The sequence below is a fragment of the Dipteris shenzhenensis genome, chromosome 12, assembly GCF_047967505.1.
Source record: "Dipteris shenzhenensis isolate YYH24624 ecotype China chromosome 12, Dip_SZ_1.0, whole genome shotgun sequence".
Lineage (NCBI taxonomy): Eukaryota > Viridiplantae > Streptophyta > Polypodiopsida > Gleicheniales > Dipteridaceae > Dipteris > Dipteris shenzhenensis.
This window is the reverse complement of record NC_141607.1, coordinates 15,664,325-15,685,608: the sequence shown is the minus strand read 5'-3', so window position 1 is coordinate 15,685,608 and position 21,284 is coordinate 15,664,325. Positions and strand designations below refer to the sequence as shown.

The following is a 21,284-nucleotide window of genomic DNA, read 5'->3' as shown; positions in this document are numbered from 1 at the left end:
GGGCAGAACCTGTAAATAGACCTCCCTATAGAATGAGTTTTGATGAAGAAGCGGAGGAGCGTAGACAACTGGAAGAATACCTCAAGTTGGGGCAGATTCAACCAAGTTTCTCACCTTTTGCTTCGCCAGTGATATTAAAGAAGAAAAAGGATGATACATTTCGCCTCTGTATAGATTACAGAGCATTGAATAATATCACTGTTAAGCACAGGTATCCGATGGCTCGGATTGATGATTTGCTAGATGCATTACATGGAGCCGTGATTTTCAGCAAGATAGATCTTAAGTGCGGCTACCATCAAATCCGGATTAGAGCCGAGGATGTGCATAAAACCGCTTTTAGAAGTAGGTTTGGTCATTATGAGTTTTTGGTAATGCCCTTCGGACTTACCAATGCTCCAGCGACCTTCGTCATGCTTATGAACGATTTGCTACGTCCGTATATCGGAAAGTTCGTAGTACATTTTATTGACGATATCTTGATATTCAGTAAAAGTGTTACTGAGCATCGTGAACACTTAAGAATAGTGTTCAGTACTTTGAGGAAAGCCAGTCTTTATGTGAATAAAAATAAAACTATACTGTGTATGGTTAGGCTTGAGTATTTAGGGTTCATAATTACTCCACGGGGTAGAAATGGATCCGAAGGAAGTGGCTGCGATACTAACTTGGCCAATCCCTCAGAGTCTGACCGCGTTGCGATCATTCTTGGGATTTGTCCAGTTTTATAGAAGGCATATCAAAGGATATTCCGGAATAGTATCGCCATTGACTGATCTGACCTCAGATAAAGTACCTTTTATTTGGGGACAGAATCAACAAGAAAGTTTTAACACCATAAAACAAGCTGTGGTCTCAGGACCGGTGTTAAAAATAGTTGATCCCCAGAAACCGTTGTTCCTAGAAACCGATGCAAGTGGTATTGCGGTAGGAGCAGTCCTCCTTCAAGAGGGAAGGCCAGTAGCCTTTAAAAGCAAGAAGCTTTCTCCCTCTCAAAGGAATTGGCCAACTCATGAATTAGAGTTGTATGCTGTCATTCATGCTTTGAAAACATGGAGGCATTATCTGTATGGTTCAGAGTTTTATGTGGATGTAGATCATGATACTCTGAAACATTTTTGTAAACAACCTGACTTGAGGGGCCGCCAAGCTAGGTGGGCAGAGCTCATGCAGGAGTTTAATCTAACGATTCGGTACCGAAGAGGAAAAGACAATAAGGTTGCTGATGCGTGGTCTCGCATTATGCACAACCTGAGTTTCACGGTATTAGAGAGTGCTCTAATGACCGAGATAAGAGAAACTCAAAAGGTGGACGAGTTTGTCCAGAGCTCGCGGCCTAAAGCTCATGTGTTAAAACCCGGGGAAAATGAAAAGGATGACTAGGCATCCAGAAAAGGCCAAACTTATGCAAGATATACCATAAGGGATGGTATGCTAGTTAGAAATGGCAAGGTTGTAGTACCTAGTCAGAATGATCTCAGGCAGAGAGTCATTTGACAATGCCATGATAGCTCGTGTGTGGGACATCCAGGAGTCGAGAAGACATATGATCTCGTGAAGCGAGATTTCTTTTGGCCAAAGATGAAAAGGCATATTCATGAATATGTGACACGGTGTTTCTCGTGTCAGGTAAGCAAGGCCGAGCGGGTGAAGCCACCCGGACTTTTACAGCCCTTGGAGATACCACTAAGTAAGTGGGAGAGCATTTCCATGGACTTTATAGTGGGACTGCCTACGACACAAGGAGGATATGATTCTATCCTTGTGGTGGTTGATCGTCTAACCAAGATGGCTCACTTCATTCCGACTAGAGAGTCTGTTAGTGCCCCGCAAGTGGCGGATTTATTTATTAGACATATATTTCGTCTGCATGGATTGAGGCAGTGTAGCCTAAAAATTAGAATTGCCACAGGGGTGTAAGGTGCACCCGGTTTTTCATGTTTCGCGGTTAAAGAAATTTTGCATACAGGTGACTCACTAATCGAAGGTGTGGTTTTGTTTCAGGAGATAGAGGATATTGCAAGGCGCATGCCAACAAGAATCCTGGACCGAGGAACAATGCAAATACGAAATCGGAAGATATCCACGGTGTTGGTTGCATGGCATGGTTAGCCTCTATCGGAAGCTACCTGGGAATCCGTATACCAGTTACGGAGAGTGTTCCCAGATTTCATCATCGAGGACGCTGATGCTTGAAGAGGGAAGGAATGTTATGCTCTAGCCGAGATAGCATGACCTCGGAAAGATCGGTGGGCATTTTCTCTTAGATGACCAACTTTTGTAATAGTTAATGTGCGTAATTGAAATGGTCAAGAGAAGTAACTGCCAAGGTCCTAGGTGAGGGTGAAATGGCATTGACTAGGTAGTTCTGAGTGCTAAGGCCTAGGTGCACCTAAATGTGCAATAATGCCAAGGGGCAAGTGGTTTTAAATGTGCCCCAAGAGAGGGGTAAAAAGGTGCACCAAGTGGAGAGGCTAAAATGATGACATTTGGCAAGGGGAACTATCTAGGGAATTGAGGGTCTCGTGGATAAGCATGAAAAAAAACAAAGGAACGTAAAAAAATCTGAAGATCTGCGATCCACGAGAGTGAGGCTGGGTGGAAAAATTGAATGCCATGGCCCGTGATCTGTGTCAACGTAGACTTTAGAGATCCAAGAGAAGAAGAAATAGAGTCTTTGATAGTGGACCAAGTGATGAAGTGTTTGACAACTACCTCTTGGTTCTGTACCCTGCAACAATTGGTACGATGCGGAGTGCAAGGCTTATCGTCGACAGCTCCGATTTGAAACCAGATGTCACCTCCCGAACACACCAGACATGGTATGCAAGTACCGACGTCTCGTACGTCGGAAGAAGCAGGCATTTCTTCGTCGAAATGAGGAGCTGCTGCTACACATCTTGTACAGCAGCAACAAGGATTTTTGGGGGAGATTCCTTGAGCGTAGGTCCCCATCACCCCTCACCGACACGAGAGTCTGGCACATGTATGTACACCATCTTTATGATGTCCCACACCAGCCCACTCCAGATCTCATACACACCTCGCCCCACCACTTGCACGTTGTTCACCAGAGGGGGAGTCAAGGATGCGACATTGAAACTTCACAATGGCGGAGCGAAGGATCACGAGGGGCTATGCACTGAGTTTACTGCATATGGGATCGACACGTTAGCCCCGATCCTAGCAAAGCTATTCAATGGTACACTGAGCTTCATATGCCTCACTCACTACGGATCTCCATCGGACAGTTTCGGGTATCATCAGACTGCCTCCGCATAGAGAGCAGCAGAGCAGAGGGGATTCCTAGGGAGCATCGCTTATGCATATTGTGCGACTGTCAGGAGGTTGAGTCGGAGGAGCATTTTATTTTTAGGTGCCCAGTGTACTACAAGATCCGAGGTCACTACCACTGCCTCTTCAGAGACGGCTCCGGGCTCCTTTCCAGATTCCTCGCTTACCCAGATCTTAGATGCCTCACGGCCTTCATTCACGAGGGGGTCCGACACAGAGAGTACTTACTTAGGCGGCGAGGCTTGGCCACATCATCAGACACCTCTCAGAGCAGGATCACAGAGTTCTTCCCATCGAGTGACATTGATCATCCAGTCTCTAGCCGCAGACGTGACAGAGACCCCGACCTGACGACCGCAGCACGACACACAAGAGATCGAGGGGGGACACAGAGCACTTTGGGGGACCTCCCGTCATTGTTTAGACTCGGGATATGTCCCATGGAAGTCACGGTGGCTCTAGTCTTGTGTCGAGCCTCATCTAGGAGACTGAGACGCACGGCACACCTTGACGGGCGCCATCGTCCCATCAGCGGCTATGCACCAATCAGGGCGACATGACATACGGAGGATTCCGATCCGCTCCAGTCCTTTTCTTTTCTTTTCATTGTTACATCCAGATGTATTTGATTATGTATGATCAGACTTAGGATTCAGCACGGGTGATGATGCTCATTTCAGTAGCTCCACCCTTACTGTGATTTGTATCAGGTTTTCTGTGAGTCTCATAGACCCTTCGGTCTTCCGAAGACTCTAATAAAATTTCTTTCTTTCTTTCTTTTCTCTCTCTTTTGGTTCTTGATATGTTTGTTTATTTTTGTTCAGTCGCCTTCTTCCTTTCTTCTTTGGTTCTTGTTATGTTTCCCTTTTGTTTAATTGACGCATTTTAGTAAGCACTGCGTTTGCCCAAGAGACACTGAGGGTCTTTAGAAACCCAGTATAGCTGCTTTTGCTTGGGCACTGATGACGACATGATCGTTGTTTTGCTTGCTAGGTATGTCTACCTCTTTTTTTTCAAAAAAAATTGTTAGCTCATTTTTCTTCTCTTTTATTTTGATTGTAGGAATTTGGACCCTAGAACAAAATAAATTTGAATTTGTACGATTGGATATATTCTAGTCTTACAAAGGTATGTTGTTTGTAAGTTGGACTTGAAATTTGTTTCAACCCCCTTTTTTGTGCTGGCATGAACTGTTTCTGATCAAGATGTATTGGTTCTTCAGGACCAGGTTCATGAATGTGATTTTATGAATTGCAGGTTGGCAAAGAGCAAATGGCCAGTTTCCCAACCTTATTGAAGATATAGAAACCCTTGCATGTCAGTTGAAAAATAAAAGATATTAAGTGTGATATCACATGCAAGAGAGCCAGACATTTTTCGCGCATGAACTTGAAACGGTTATCTGGTTAGCAAATCTAAGACTATGTATTCAGGTGATTCCAAGGACATGAAGCCATTGTGGAGCACATCCAGCGGGACAAGTATAACTTCATTGACAACAGAAGGACAACTTGATGACTTACAACTCTCAGACAGGCCAATTCTGTGTAGTTCTAAGTCTCATGGCATTTGTGGTTCAGGGATTGACATGAGTCCCATGGCATCCAGGGTATTTGTCTGGGATCTTGATGAAACTCTGATAATATTCCAGACGTTGTCAAATGGAAGATATGCAGAACATTTCAAGGGATTGAAGGATTCAAGGCATGGTATTAAACTAGGCCGCCGATGGGAGAAGTTGATCATTCAAGTATGCGACGATTATTTTTTTTATGAAGAAGTAAGTCAATGCTAAGAAATGTTGCCTATGTAGTTAATGTGGGTAGCCATGCTATTTGAAGATTATTTGTTAAAACAACAGCATTAAAGTCTTTTCACCTTCTCTCATGTTAACATAAAGGATTTCTTTTACCCCTTGTGAAGGTGTGTGACCATTGAGAAAGTGTGTATGCCATATAAGTATATTTAGACGTTGACTCTATGAAAGAGTCTCTCTTTCCATAGGTGTGTTAGCACAACCAAGCTCAGCAAGTTGCTAGAGATCACACTATTGCTCAAGATCACACTGACTGTTTACGCACATAAGTAAAAAAGAACACAGATTTGGAGAATTGTGTAGCGAAAGAGACATGCGAGATAGATGGATGTATCATGCTTCAAAGAGGACTATTCGAAGAGATAGTCAGAGATGGACGTATCATGCTTCAAAGAGGACTTATCAAAGTACAAAACCAGGCTCTTCAACCTAAGCACCAAAGGGGGTTCATTACACATACCGTACCAAACATCATAAGTGGATTGTGGACTATTCACTCTACTACAATTTAGCTTATAAGTAATATCAGCTTTCATGTTTGTGTACTATTCAATATCAACATTCATGTATGTACATGAATGTTTGTGTACTATTCAATATCAACATTCATGTCAGATACTAGATAGTTGGCTGATGATTAATCATATCATCATTGTACTATCTAGTCTGTAGACTGTAGTCACTAGTGCATCATCCCTTAGTCTTTCCATCTGTCTCCCCCCCTTTTTTACACTGGGAGAGCTCATCTTTAGTCAGAGATCAGAGGGTCTACATATTGGGTCCACTGTCACAATGTGTGGGAGGTATCTACTGGACATGTGCACCACACATGTGCAATGAAGGGGGAGGGGCAGAATTTGTGAAGGGCCAGAGGTGGTAGAAAAGGGGGAAGAGGATAGGGGAGAGTAAGAAGGGGAGAGAGAGATAGGAGGGAAAGGGGTAGAAAGAAAGAAAGAAAGAAAGATATATTAATGTCCACAGGACACCTCACGGGTCTATGGGACAAAATGCACACCAAAATCATCAACATCAGTTAGAGACTGAGAGTCTATGGGGGAGTATAGCAGCTCAGCCCCAAATTATTATAGCATAACTACATTCAAGTACTATATTAAAGGTGGTCTGAATAGCATTAGTTTAAGAGGGAGAGGAAGAGAGAGAAATGGGGTGAGGGAAGAGAGATAGATTGGGAGAGAGGGTGTAGGCAGCACGTAGAAGGAAGGAGGTGGGAGTAGATAGGATTAGATGTCACATCAAAAAGTGTACAAATAGGGGTGGATGGGGACTTATATAGTCCCTTCACATTTCCCACCTAAGAGGCCTCTAAAGGTCCTCCAAATTGCCCCTTTTTCCCCCTTCATTACAGCCATCCCTTCCCATGGCATTTTCCCCTCAAAAAGGCTGTCCAAAAAAAGTGCAGCAAACAGCAACTGCTAACAGCCCGGTAGGGGATAGGGGGTGGTCCTGGACTATGTTTTCTGGCTGCCATTAACTTTCATCCTTAGGGAGTCCTTGCCACTTGATAAGATACTCTATGTAGACCTTGTTGCGGAGTACATGGTCTCTGAAACCCATGATGTGCTATGGAACATAGAGGATGTGGCCCTTCTCATCCATAGGTGGCATTTCAGGAAGAAATGGACATGCTGTCCCACATGTGGTTTCAGCAAAGACACATGGAAAACATAATGGGTTTTGGAGGTACTGGGTAGCTCCAGCTGATATGCTACCTCTCCAACCTTGCGGATGATCCTGTAAGGACCGTAATAGCTATGAGCAAGCTTTGTGTTGGTATTACCTTTCAGCGAGGCATAACGGTTCTTATGGAGACATAAATGCACATAATCTCCCTCTTTGAAAGACAAATATCTCCTGCGTCCATTTGCATATTTCTTTTGCTTGGCTTGGGTATCCTGCATATTCATTTTTGCCAATTGCAGAAGGGTATCCATCCTCTCCATTCCGTGCTTGCTGATTTTTCATAGCCATGTCAGCAATTGAAGAAGGCATGCCGCCGACCTTGCATCCGTACATTGCCTACCACGGGCTGATGTCAATGGAGAGATGCTTGGTACTGTTGTAGCCAATTCAGCAAGTGCCAACCATTTATCCCAAGACTTGTAAGTATCTTGACAAAAGTGCTCAAATATTTATCCACCCATTTGTTCACCCTTTCTGACTGTCCATCAGTCTCAGGATAGTAAGCAGTGCTAGGTGTGAGTAAATGTACCCACTATTGTAAATAACTCTTGCCAAAAGTGACCCATAAAGTTTGCATCTCTGTCATTGACAATTCCCTGGGAAACCATGATGCTTAATGAGCACCCTGTGATGCTGAATACTGAGTCTTAGTGGGTATGAAATAGGCTTCTTTTGTCATTCTATCCACCACAACAAAGATGCTGTCCCATCCCCTCTCTATAGAAGGCAATCCTGTGACGAAATCCATTGCTATGTGCGTCCATTTGCCCTTTGGAATGGGTAATGGCTGCATGCGACCTATGGCTAATTTGCTGTCCACTTTATTCTGTTGGCAAGGCAAGCATTCAAAATTCAGCCACGTATTTAACCACTCCCTCCACATGCCTTCCCAGGTAAAGCTTTGCTTGATTCTTTCATATGTTTCAGTGACACCCGCATGTCCAGCCATGGGAGAGGAGTGCATTTCTTGCAAAACCAGCTGTCTATATTTTGAGTCTAGCACTAAATAAATCCTATCCAGGCACCACAACAACCCATTGTGCAATTTGAATTCTGGATGACCTTGCTGGAAGGCTTATGCAAATCTGAAAATATGGAAGTGGAGATAGCAGACAAATGGCAAGCCCACATCCTGGACAAGGCATCTGCAACCACATTTTACTTCCCTTTTTTGTACTCAATGTCAAAATCATAGGATTGGATTGCAACCAACCACCTCTTATGTTTATATGACAAATGTGGCTGGGTGAGGAAGAATTGGAGTGTCCTATGATCTGTTTTCACCTTAATTTTACTCCCGTACAGATAGGGGTGCCATTTCTTGAAAGCATGCAAGATAGCCAACATCTCCTGATCATAAACATGGTAATGAGTTCTTTGGCATCAAACTTCGTGTTTTCAAAGACTATTACCCCGTGTTCCTGCCTTAGAAAAGCCCCCAATCCTTTGCTACTTGCATCTACCTCCACAGTGAAAGGACGCGAAAAATCAGGGCATACCAAGACAGATGCATGAATGAGAGCAAATTTTAGGTCTTCAAGGCTGCATTGTGCTTCCTTTGACCACCGAAAAGAATCCTTCTTCAAAAGAGGAGCTGCCCTCTTGGTAAATTTGCGAATAAAGCGCCTATAGAAGGAAGCAAGACCTAGACATCTTCTCAACTGGGTGGGATTTTGTGGCTGAGGCCAATTTTTGATCCATTTCACCTTTGCTGGATCCATCCGAATGCCACGTCTACTCACAATATGCCCCAGGTACTCAACCTTCTCTGCCATAAAAGTGCATTTGCTGGCTTTTGCATAAAGTTAATGCATCCTCAAAATTTCCAGCACCTGCTTCACAAGCTTAATGGGCTCCTACCTATCCTTGCTATAAGAGAAGTAGTTGGAGTTTGCTTACAATAATACAATTCATAGATCCACAGGGAAAGCCCCCTTTGAGGTCATCTATGGGAAGGTGATTCTGCCACCTATCGTGAGGACCAAAGATGAAATATTTGCAGCTCGATCAGTTTGTTAGAGACCTCCAGACAGCTTTTAGACAAGTCTGGACAGCAATTGAAAGGTCTCAAGAAAAGCATAAAAGAGCTGCAGATAAGCATAGGAGACAGTTAGATTTCAAGGAAGGGGATTGGGTGCTTTTGAAGTTCGAGAAAGCTAGGCTTTGCAAGCTAAAGGGCAAGCAAAAGGTGTATGCAAAGTTATCTCTCAGATACTATGTCCCTTTCAGGGTTACATAGGAGATTAATGAGGTTGCATACAGGTTGGCACTGCCAGTATTGGAGGATTCACAATGCTTTTCATGTGAGTCTTCTAAAGAAATTTCAGGGACCAGAGCCTACAGAGCCAGTAATAGAGGATCCATTAGAAGTGGATGAGCTGGAGGAGGTCCTTCAGCCAGAGTAGATTGTGTACCATACTGTACACAAAGGCCCTCAGGGCAAGGAATTTTACAGATACCGTATAAAGTTCAAGAATTATTCGGCATTGGATGCCAAGTGGATGGATGAAGACATGTTGTATGATCATCCACATGTTGGAAATAGGGGATAGAATCACTCACACCTCACACTTCTGATCTAGCTCGTACAACACTTAGAGAGATGGAGAGAGAGATAGTAATAACTCACATATATTCCTCCACAATAGTGCGCAGACAATACCTCAAAAGATGAGCGTATACAACAGCCAACAAAAGGTCAAAAGATGAGCGTATACAACAGCCAACAAAAGCTGTCCAAGATGCTTAGCCTCCTCCTCTCCCTGTGTGCTTGCCTGTGCAAGGCTTGTCTGTGCAAGTGATGAGAAATGAGGGGGGGAGAGGGGGCCTTTTATAGGCCCATTGCTAGGCGGAAGAAACCGACTAGCAGGGGGTCGGCCCCCTGCTTGCAGCACCGACTTTATGAGCCCCTCCACTGACCAAGCTGGTCGGCCTGGAGGCTGAACTGGCCGGCTTGGGCCAGGCCTATATATAGGCCCATGTGCCCAGAACATGGGCTGCTAATGCAGTCCGTAGGCCTCGCCAATATCTGCTCCATGAGTTGCCTAGAATGCCGCGCCATTCTTCCTTGCTGCGCGGGTTCCAGCCAGGTGGGTTCTTTGCCGTTTTCTTCCCCTACCCCCCTATAGTCTCCTGGCCCCTTGTCCCCTCAAATCAAGGGCTCAGAGGTGGGGCAGTGACTTTTCTAACAGCCCCTCTCAATGACACAACTATGGGCCGATCCCCATGCGTTGAATGAGGTGTTCCATCTACTCATTGGAAAGTGCCTTCGTGAAGACATCTGAGATGTTGTCGTTGGTCGGGCAGTACATCAACTCTATGACTTCTTCGTCGATGAGTTCTCGAACAAAGTGGTAGTGGACCTCGATGTGCTTCGTCCGTGTGTGAAACACGGGGTTGTTGGCGATCGCTATGCAGCTCTGGTTGTCACACATAACCACCGTCGCATCTTCTTGGGCCACATTCATGTACTCCAAGATCCACTTGAGCCACAATGCTTCACATGCCGCTATACGTTACTCAGCCATGAAACAGCTCCTGATGAGAGTAAGAAACAATATCCAGAGGTCGATCTTCAGGTATTAATATCACCTGTCTAATCACTATCACAGAAACCTCCCAACTCATTGCCTCTCGTATAAGTGATGCCGTAGGTGCAAGTACCCTTCAAGTACCTTAGCACCCTCATACCTGTGTCCCAATGGGCCTTCTTGGGTGTGGCGGAGAGCTGACAGAGCAATCCAGCTGCGTAGGAAATATCCTGTCGGGTATTGGTGAGGTAAAGCAAACTCCCCACCAAGTGTCGATACAATGATGAATCAACCGGTTGAGATGGATCGCACACACTCAGCTACAGACTAGTTTCCATGGGAGTCACTGCTACTTTGCAATTTTCCATCTGAAAGCGTTTGAGTTGTTCCCTGTAATATTTTTCCTGTGAAATAAAGATACTGCTCTTTCCCTGCTTCACCTCAATCCCAAGAAAGTAGTGAAGTATGCCTAAGTCAGTCATCTCGAACTCCTCCATGAGAAGTCTCTTGACGCGAGCAATCTTCTTTGTATGATCCCCAGTAATCATGAGGTCATCTACATATAGAATCAATACCAGCCACAAATCCCCCTCTGTGTCGAGATAAAGATTTGCCTCTGATGGGCTCCGCTGAAGCCCAATCTTTTGAAAGATAACATCTATCTGCTGGTACCAAGCTCTCGGGGCCTGTTTCAGCCCGTATAAGGCCTTCTTTAGTTTGTAGACTTTTGATGGGGATCCTGGAATCTGAAATCCGGGTGGCTGTGCCACATATACCTCCTCCTCCAGGGTACCATTCAAAAATGCAGACTTGACGTCCATTTGAAAAATAGACCAACTCTGATGAGCAGCCAAGGCAATGACTGTTTGAATAGTCACCATTCTAGTTGTGGGTGCGAAGGTCTCGTCGAAGTCAAGTCCTTCTGACTGTGCATAGCCTTTCACCACCAATCTTGCTTTGTACTTGTCCAAGCTCCCATCTAACTTGAACTTAAGCTTGTACACCCATTTAGTCCCAATGACCTTCCGCTTGGTTGGTTTGGGCAGGTGTCATTTTTCAAAATGGCATCCATCTCTGCCTGCATGGCTTCCTGCCATTCTGGAATATCCTTCGCTTCTTGGAAGAAGCGAGACTCCGCAGGCTGAGCCTGCTATAAATATTCCAAAGTCAAAGCATAAGTTGAGCATTTATTGATCATAATTAATGAGTTCTTTATTTATTTAATTATGTTCAAAGAACTACTTTCATTTGGTCAAAGTCTCGACTCGGTCAAAGATACTTAACCTCGGTTAAGTAAGCCTAATCTCAGTTAGGGAGACTTGGCTTCGGTCAAGATGGTTAACCACAGTCAGCCAAAGAACTAAGGCACTGACTCCGGTCAGTGAGTGTTGACTTCGGTCAATGAGACTTGGCTTTCGCCAAGAGGGTTAACTTCGTTAACCAAGGTGCGCCAACTTCGGTTGGAGAGACTTGGCCATAATTAAGGCACTTTGACTGATGGTCACGCCCCTTAATTACGACCAAGAGGGTTGACCGCGATCGACCAAGAATTGTGTTCTATGTTTCGTTCAAATGTTTGCTTGGTGGGGACGCCCACAGTGAGTACTACGGATCATTATTTGCATGCAAGGCGCTAACCTTTAATGGGTGCCATGGTTGTGCTTTAGTTTATAATTGCAAGTACCAAGTAGGGATTGAGAACCCAAGCACTTTGGAGCTCTATGCGCAGCCAGGAGGTGCTCGTGTGACCAAGGGGCTACGAAGACCCTAGGGTTTTACCCTTTGTGGCATGTAACGAGAATCTAGTTAATTATTTTGACAAGTGGCATGTTGGCAAATGAATGAGCCATGAGCTCTTGTAAAAGAATTCACGTTTTGAATTTCTCTAAGACAGATCTACGCTGAATTCTGTGTATTCACAATCTTTCAAGTAATAAATTCCTTCGGGGGGGTCCAGCCCGACAAGTTGTCCTAGGCCCTATTGTGCTGTGAGAGAGAGAGAGATAGAGAGAGAGAGCTGTTTGCTGTAAATGATGGCTGAAGAATTTGGTTCGAGGTTTTACACATAGCTCGTCTTTTTCTGAGATGGTAGTATCCCATGTGTGGCATGCCCTGTATCATTGTATCCGACAGGGATTCCAAATTCACGAGTCACTTTTGGAGAGCCCTGTTCGACAACTTTGGTACCAAACTTAGTTTCTCCAGCAGCTTTCAGTGGTGAGTCAGAAGTCTACAACCAGCTATTGTTCAACATTTTGCAGTGCTATGTTGCAGATGCTCAGTCCCACTACTTAACACTAGTTAAAGTGATCTTGAACGATACCCATTCTTCTAGTGTGGGTCGTACTCCCTATGAAGCAGCTTTCGGCAAGAAATTGAAGTCTCTTCTTACCAAACATCTGAGAAAGTATACGAGGCCGATTGTATCACAGAGCTCTATGAGCAGATGATCATGGAGTCAGTGAACGACCGCATTGCCAAAAACCAAGAGATCGACCAAACTTCAGCCAACAAGCACAGGCGTGGCGTGAGTTACAATGAAGGGCAGTGGGTCTATCTTCGGATCATGAAGAAATGCCTTAAGCAGATTGGGAAGAAGTGCCCAAAGCTCTCTCATCGAAGCTTTGGCCCCTTTCCATTAGTCAAAGTAGTGAATGATGTGGCCATGAAGTTGCAATTACCTTCGCCATGGACCATGCATCTCGTTTTTGATGTGTCATGGCTCAAGCCATATGTGGGTCGGGCACTAACAAGAGTGCTAGATGTGGAGCAGCCTGAAATTGTTGATGAGCCGAGGTCGTTGAGCCTGAGCAAATCTTACTTCATCAGTTCAAAAGGGGGACAGGCAATTGACAACGCTTATATGCAGTCAAGTGCAAGCACAGGGGCTCCCATGAGGCACCATGGGTGGAAGAGGGTTTTTCCACAGATTATCAGACCTCCTTGTAGCATACAAGGAGACCTTTTCCATACCATAGTTCGAGTTTCAACAGAAGGGGATGTCATGGGCATCTATAGCCGTGGACATGCTGAGTTGCCATGCAGGCAACCAGTGCAACAGCCACATGTCCACATAGGCAGCCAGCGTAACAACCACGTCAGCAGCCATGCAGGGCTGCCACGCAAGTAGGACTGTAGAAGGACATAGAGACGGACAGAAGGTCGTGCCACGTCAAGGATGACGTCAGCAGTTGGTGCGATGACATCAGGAGCAATGTGGTAACTGCCACGTGGTAGGTCGGGCAGCAGTCTGTACCAGTTGGTGGTAGCAGCATACTCCAGTCGGCTATTTCAGGGTCCAAAGGGCCCTATAAAAGGGCAGCCTTTGGCCCTTATTCCTCATCTTCCTCAGTGAGCTCTAACCCTCAGCCAGCGGCAGTACTCGAGTCCAGGATCAGGGCAACAGAAGACTGCAGCAGACCAACAGCCCCTTTAGCCCTTTAGTTAGTCCACAGTAGTTTTCTAGTTCATACTTTTGTAGTGAGGGATTCCCCTCCGTACAGTACTTATCTATTTACAGTTGTATTTATCCCTCTGGGCCAAACATTGTTCATTATTCATTTTGCCTCTCCGGAGGCCCGCTAAATTCCCTCTGATTCTCACACTCACTCCACAGTTCCACTCGTGTTTTGAGTGCAACATTCTCTCAGTTCAGATAGTAGTGACCCCGAGAGAGAGTGAGTTAGGCCATCTCTCTGTTACATAAATTAACCCTTTTGGCATCCCTCAATTATTGGCCATCCCAATGATCTGGAGATAAAACACTTTGACTTCATGTTTCAGCTGTCTCCTTGATTTCTATAGAAGATTTCATATAGGATGACATGTCTTCTGATATAATATTCAGTTCTTAGCTTTGTCTGAAGGGGAAGGTTTGTAGGCAAATTTTGATGTCCATCAATAAAAATTTTCCATTGTCATAGATATAAGGGTTGGCTATAATAGGATCTGATTTTTGAGCAGGTTGAGGACTTTAACGAACCTACTCTTGAGGCTTGGAGAAAGTATGATGATCAAGCAGGTCTTTCCAATTATAAATTTAAATCTGATGGCTTTTGTAAAACTGCGGATGAGCACAACAATCGGAAATTAGCATATCGGCATCGTTGGATATCTCATCTCTACAAACAGGTACAGACTTTGCATATCCATCTTTGGATTATGAGTAAAATTTTTGTTTATTGGGTGCTGAGGCACTTTGTGTAGCAATATATTCCAGCATCATGGATAGGTTCATTGCCCAGTTGTGCCATCCTTAACACTCTAAAAGGAACAAAGCATACAAAACTATGTTCTCAGTGCCAAACTTGTTTGGATCCACTCTCTAACCCTAGCTCTGCGTGGGCGTGGGGTTTACAATGTGGCCCATCACTTCTCGGTAATGCAGGGTCTATACGGCTATTTGCACCTGCTGCTTGTCCTCTTGGGAGAGGGAAATCCGATGGCTGTGGTCGAGGGACTGCCCCTCTAGCCAGACCAGAAAATGGTGGCACCACCAAGATTACTATCTCGTTCGTAGGAGCTGCTCCTACGAACGAGAAAGGAAAAAGATGGGGGGAAGGTGGAAGGAGGGAAGGAAGGCTTGGCTGTTAAGGCAGAATGGCAAGTGGAAGGAATGAAGGGAGGGAAGGAAAAGACAAGGTAAGGATGGATGGAAAGAGGAAAGAAGGGGACGGGGGTGTGTAAAAGGGAGGGAAAGAAAAGACGAGGGAAGGAGGCATGGAAAGAGGGTTGGGGGGTTCTGCAGAATATAGACACCTCAAGAAGACCCTCGTGGGCTGTCAAAAGCAGCTTGAAAGGGAGAAGCACAGGGGCGGAGGCGGCAGCTAACTGCCACTATCCTGACCCCAAGCCTTGTTTCAGCCCAGCAAGCCAGCAAATGCTGGTGCAAAGCTGGCTCGAACTAGCTGGGGGGGGGACCCATGGCCAGCAGCGGCTGTGAGCATAAGCAGGGGCCGGGGAAAAAGCCCATGGGCTGGCTGCAAACATCCGCCAGCAGGCTAGAAAGAGGCAAGGAGGGGGAGGCACGATGGCACGAAAGGAGGTGGGGAGCAGGGAACGGTGAGGAGGGGGGTGCGGAGGGAGGCAGGGCAGGAGGCGGCGTGATGGAAGGCGGGGGGGGGAGGGGGAGACTAGCAGGAGGGGAGCTCAAGCAAGGAGAGCCAGCAGTCTTATGGTTTTAACATTAGTAACGAATGGACCTGAATTAACATATGCCTGACGACATACAAATATTGTTATAGCCTATAATGAAGATCTTTACATGATGGATGTTCCGGCCAGCCGATCCTGACATATGGACTCAAAAGATATGATATGCATAATCATAGTTTGTAAAAGGGTTTCTAATTCCTGGTCAAAAGCTCTTCCCTATGCCTGCAATGCTTCATGCAAGAAGATGACATGTCGTGCAAACGGATGCTTTGAGGCTCCCTTGGAAGAGGTATCAAACTTGAGACATTGGACGATCGGTCGGAAGAAGGAAGGTACTTTTTTTTTTTTTGAAAAAACAGTGCTGATTATATTACTTCGAAAACAAGATACAAGAGGTCAGTTTTGCAACTGACGGGGTTGCGTTCACAAATCGGACGCAGCCCAAAAAGGAAACAGAAAGCTCTCTCTCACGGAGGGATGAGGCGAGTGTGAATGAATAGCCAGAGAGGTGGTGAATAGCGCCACTGAAGGCCCTGAGAAGTATGCGCGAAGAAGAGGCCCTGCGTATCCCAATCACGGAGGAATCGTCTCCGCTTCTCCCGGCCAGCCCGGGAATCTCCCTGTATCTGGTCCCACTGGCCTCTGAGTGTGTGTATAATCTCACTCCAGATGTCGGTCATGACCTGGGCAGTCGAAAGAGAGGTGCCATCGAGTATCTGCGTGCAGCGCGAGGTCCAAATGTGCCATCCAGCGATGCTGCTAATAATCTCCCAGACTGGCTGCCTCTCCTGAGATCCTGTGTCAGCCTCTGCCAGGTGCGGCGGAATGCCCTCTAGCGGCCCCCAAGTCCCCTGTGTGATAAGGAACATGGGGTCCTGCGGGCTTGCCTCGAACAACTGATGAAAGCCAAGTGTGGTGCTGCTCCAGCAGAACGTGCCCCAAGTGATCAAACCTAGCTCCGGTGCTGCGCGAGTAAGGATCCCGAAGGTCCACCTCCACACTTCCTGGGCGCGAGTGCAGCTCCACAGGTAGTGTTTTGGTGACTCCTCGTCCTCCTGACAGATCTGACAAAGTCCCATCCTGACCAACCTGCCGCAACCAGCTCCCCACTGGAAGACCCTTGTGGGCGAGTAGCCAAAGGAAGTAGGAAATCTTCCGTGGCCGCCAGCTCTCCCACAAGGCCTAACTGGGCCGCTGGGTGGGCGGGCGGCTCTGCATCCTCCCGAGAACTCTCCTGCCCAATGTTGTGCTGTAAGCGAAGAAATGGGTCGGCCCCTGGCCTGCCGCAAGCTCTGGCCATCTCCACTCACCTGGGTCCCAATCAAGCTCTGACAAGGCCCGCCCCTCCCAAAGCCAGAGTCGCCATAACTGCAGCTGATTCTGCTCTATACTAGGATCGGTCCGCAAACCTTCCCCATGAGGCCTACAACCCGAACCCTCTGCCACGGGAGAAGGGGGTCGATGAGCACACCCTCTCTCCTGAGTCGGCCATCCCCCAAAACCGCGAAGAAGGAAACAGAGGTGTCGTCCAACCGGCCTGCAACCACCAATGGGATGCCACGGGGGGTGAACTGTCCGAGCCAACGGTCATCACCAGGCATGAGGATCTGAATCTCGGGTGGAGCCAGCCAACCGGCAGGAATCGCTCCGTCTATCTCTGTGCGTCTCGCCTGAGCTCTACGGACACCTCCAGCTGCGGCCGCTAGAGCAGCGGTCTCCAAGTGTCTGTAAGTGTCCCTCCAAACTCGAAGGGACCGGGCTGGCCCCCGCATCCAACTGTCCCACATGATATGTGACCTCTCCCCCAGCTGAAGGCCCAAGACATCTCTGACCTGATCGTTCGAGATGAGCGGCTAGCGGTCGATCTCCTCCTGACAGCTAGGAGGGGACTGGATGAGACTGAGACAGAGTCGCCTCCAAACCATGAGCAGGCTACGAATGAGCGGGGAGCGGGGGTGAGTGAGCGGTGCAGAGGTGAAGATCCATCGAAGGGACGGTAGCCACTCTCCACCTGGGCGCGGGACGCAAGAACCGATCCCCTGCTGAAGTAACATCTTCCACGTCTGCCCCCCCGGGGTCAAACCGCGGATAACTAACTTGCCCAGCAGGACCTGACTCTGAAGCTCAGGATCAATGACCCCCAAGCCACCCCCAGCCTGCGGAAGAATGACTGTCTGCCAGGCTACCCTGGCTCTGGTATCTTTGAGGCCATCCCCCCCAGACCACAGGAAATTCCGGACCAACCTCCTGAGCTGTGCCACACTGGATCTCGAGAAGCACCAACAGGAGGCCACATACCAGGCCGTGGCCAGGAGAACCTGGTTGACTACAAGAGCACGTCCTGCAAGAGAGAGCTTAGCAGTGCTCCAGAAAGCCAGCTTCCCTTGAATGGAATCTAGCACCGGGAGAAACTGCTGAGCTGGCGTGATGTCCAGGCCGACCTGAAAGCCGAGATATCTGGCTGTCTGTCCCCGCGGGATCCATCTGAAACCCAAAAACCTCCCCAGGCACGTGAGAGATTGATAAAGCACTTCCAGAGCGTGATCAATGCCAGGAGAATAGCAGATCTTCACAACCAAGCATGCCCCAGGGTTTGTGAGAAAACCAACTGATTTGTTCCAGTTGATTTTCGCACCGGCTGCCGAGCAGAAGACCTCTAAGGCTAGCCTCACCCTCTCCAGCATCATCTCATCATCCTGAACATACAGCGCTGTGTCATCTGCATACTCCGAGTCCAGGAGCTCCGTGTCCTCCCTGATGGGAAGGCGAACACCCCGGATCCCGGTCGACCTCGCCCGAAGGTAGTATGTCATCGCCTCGGCGAAGAAGAGAAACAGGTAAGGAGCGAGGGGGCAACCCTGACGCACTGATCTCTCCAACCGAAATCGCTCTCCCATCCTGCCGCCGATCATGACCCTGCTGGAAGCTGTCCTGTATAGCGCTGAGATACCCTGAATCCATCCTACTGGGAATCCTAGTCTCTCCAAAGTACCTTCCAAGAATGACCAGTCCACTTGATCGTAGGCCTTCTCAAAGTCGAGAAGTAGGATGGCTAAGTGCGACCCACTGTGCTGAGCCCACTCCGCCGCCTCTGAGAAGGTGAAGACATTATCCAGGATACTGCGATCCTGGACAAAGCCTGTTTGAGTGTCATGAATGAGGTTAGGAAGTAGAGGCCGAACTCTGGCGCTGATCATCTTGGCAAGGATTTTGTAGGTAGTGGTGAGGAGAGTGATCGGGCGCCACTGACGGATCTCCTGTCGGTCTCCTCCCTTTGGGATGAGGCAAATCAATCCCGAAGAGAGGCTCTCTGGCATATGTCCGCTGCTGAAGATCCTCTGTAGGGCTGCTAGGAGGGGCTGATGGATCTGATCCCAGAAAGAGGTGAAGAAAGCGCGAGAGAGCCCATCCTCGCCAAGGCATTTCTGCCCATCGATGGCCATCAAGGCCTCTTGCATCTCGACAGTAGTGAACGGTGCCATCAACGTCGCCTGCATGCTGGGCTGAACAAGGGGGGGAATATGCCTCCACACCTCGCGGGAACGTCTAGTACGAGGGGCAAGCTGCTCTTGCTGGAAAAGAATCCTGTAGAAGTCGGTAGCCAAACCCAAGACCTCTTTCGGATCAGTAACGATGTGCCCCTCCGCTGTCCTAAGACCCCGGAGCTGATCACCTTGCTGCCCTCTGGCCATGCGTCCTGAAGAACTCTCTGCTCATCCGGTCACCCTTCCGAGCCCAGTAGGAGAGGGAGGCGTGATAAGAAAACTCTGAGCGGCGCTGGAGGGTCTCCTCAAGAAGGGCTCTAGCACGAAGGGCCTGGATCCGAAGCTCCTGTCATCCTGCTTCAACATGTATCCACTTGCTTGGTACTATTTCTCTTTGTTTTTCAATAGTATGCTTATTAAGAAATGAAATGTTTTCCTTCTGTTCAGTTACGGACAATGGGGACTAGGTCTAGCATTTGAGGGTGGACCCCCTTGCTTGGGGTTATGGGCATTAGTGACCCACAAGAGTGATGGCCTCTCTTTGAGAGGGACATCTAGAAACCACACCCCACCTGAGTACCCAAGCATGGGACCAATCAAATGCACAGATTGCATACCGACCTAGGAACCATTCAAGAGAATGTTCCCTGAGCTTTGGGTGTGGGCCTAGCAGCATGCCAAGAGTAATGGAGATACAAGATAAGACGACAAACAAATGAGCTCAGTATGGCTCAATTATGACCTTAGAGTACGTCAATAGATAGTCTAAGCTGTTAGGAACCCGTGTGTGCGATCAGAATTAAATTCTGACAACTTTGAAATTTTAGGGTTTTTGGGAGTGACGTGGCAGCTGACACGTGGCAGATTGCCACTTGGAATCTGAGCTGGCAGGTCAGTCCACCTGTCCCTACACATGTGGCAGCATGCATGGCAAGTGGCAGGGCATGCAGGCCAAGTGTTTGGCCCCAAATCTGGTAGATTTAGGGCAAGTGGTGGGCTGTCCTCTTTGGGACTGCAGCCCACCAAAAATCTAGGACAAGTGTCCACCTTCCACTCTAGGCCTAGGAGGGGGGCTGAGCCTATAAAAGAAGACCTCTCCCCTTCATTCCACACATGAAAATTTCGTCACTTTTCTTCTCCCTCCTTTTAGATGATGCAGCAGAACCTCTCCAGCTCCTTGGGTGCAGCCAGCTTCTCCCCAGGCCATTCTCTCACCTCAGCAGCACTTTCTCTCTCTACAACAGCACATTCTCTCTCTACAGTTCCAGCCCCTACTCTCCAGAAATCTGCCCCCTCTCAGCTCTTCTGGAACAGCAGCAGCATCCTCTCTCCTTCACCTAGCCTGGAGCAGCCACAGCCCCTTTCTCTCTCCTGCTGCAGTCTTTCTCTCTCTACTGCAGAATTTCTCTCTCTACTGTTCCAGCCCATTTCCCTTGCAGAAATCTGCCTTTCTGTGCACCTCTGGAACAGCAGCAGCTCCTCTCTTACATCTCCTCCCTTGGGATCAGCATAGGCACTCTCTCTCTACAGCTATCACTCCATAAAAGCTTTCTCTCTCTAGCCTACAGGCTGTCTTTCTAAGCTGTTCTCATTCCAGCCCCATTTCCATACTCTCCTCACCCAAGGTAGCTTCAGAAGCATCAAGGACTTCATCTACAAAAGGGCCAAGTCACGAAGGGAGCCTGTACTGTCAAGTTTATCTCATTTACAGCACTATTTCATGTTGTTTCTACTATCTTTCTAGAAACTAGTGTTTGTCTCTAATGTTGGATGTAAGTGGTGATTGTTGCAGGCTTTTTCCTTGTGGATTGGGCAAGCCAAGAGCTGAAACCTGAGCTTGGAGTCCTCCTTTTTGTTGTCTACCTTGTACATATGCTCTTGAGTCTTGTATCTAGGTCCTAGGTTTTCACTGAGTTCATCAGTTTGGAAGGTGCATTGCACCTTGGTCTTGTATCTCCATTTTCAAGAATAAAGTGAGCCTGGATAAGGGGGGGGGCCCGTCTTGGCCCCTCAATCATATTGCATTCTCCAATGATGTCACTTTGTGTTTAAGCTGTATAAGTCTTAATTCCAGCTTAATTGCAAACTCTTAAGTTCAAGTATATGTGTTTGGCAACTCGCAATCAACTCATTCAAATGCCTCTGCAAAAGCCGTTGTTTGAATTGATAGAAAGCACCGAGTAGTTTACAGCTCCTCCGAACCCGGAGCTGCCTGCTGGAGTCGCTGAATGGAGGCGAGGTCCCTACGAAGAGCTCTCTCTCTGTCCCACCACTCCTGGCGAACCTGAAGGGCTGCGAGTTGGC

At 47.4% G+C, this 21,284-nt stretch overlaps 1 protein-coding gene across 4 annotated transcripts in view; it reads left to right on the top strand.

The window, feature by feature from the left end:
• Positions 1-21,284, top strand: part of EYA (eyes absent-like protein) — a 59,993-nt gene that overhangs the window by 13,610 nt on the left and 25,099 nt on the right. Inside the window, exons 2-4 of one of the 4 annotated variants that reach the window (XM_087383010.1) lie at positions 4,357-4,422; positions 4,552-5,074; positions 14,305-14,472. In XM_087383010.1, the coding sequence (XP_087239136.1) occupies positions 4,718-5,074; positions 14,305-14,472 (525 nt within the window). In that variant the 5' untranslated portion in view covers positions 4,357-4,422; positions 4,552-4,717. Of the gene's footprint in view, positions 1-4,356; positions 4,423-4,516; positions 5,075-14,304; positions 14,473-21,284 lie in introns of those variants that run through there. The other 3 variants (XM_087383013.1, XM_087383011.1, XM_087383012.1) reach the window with 3 other exon arrangements.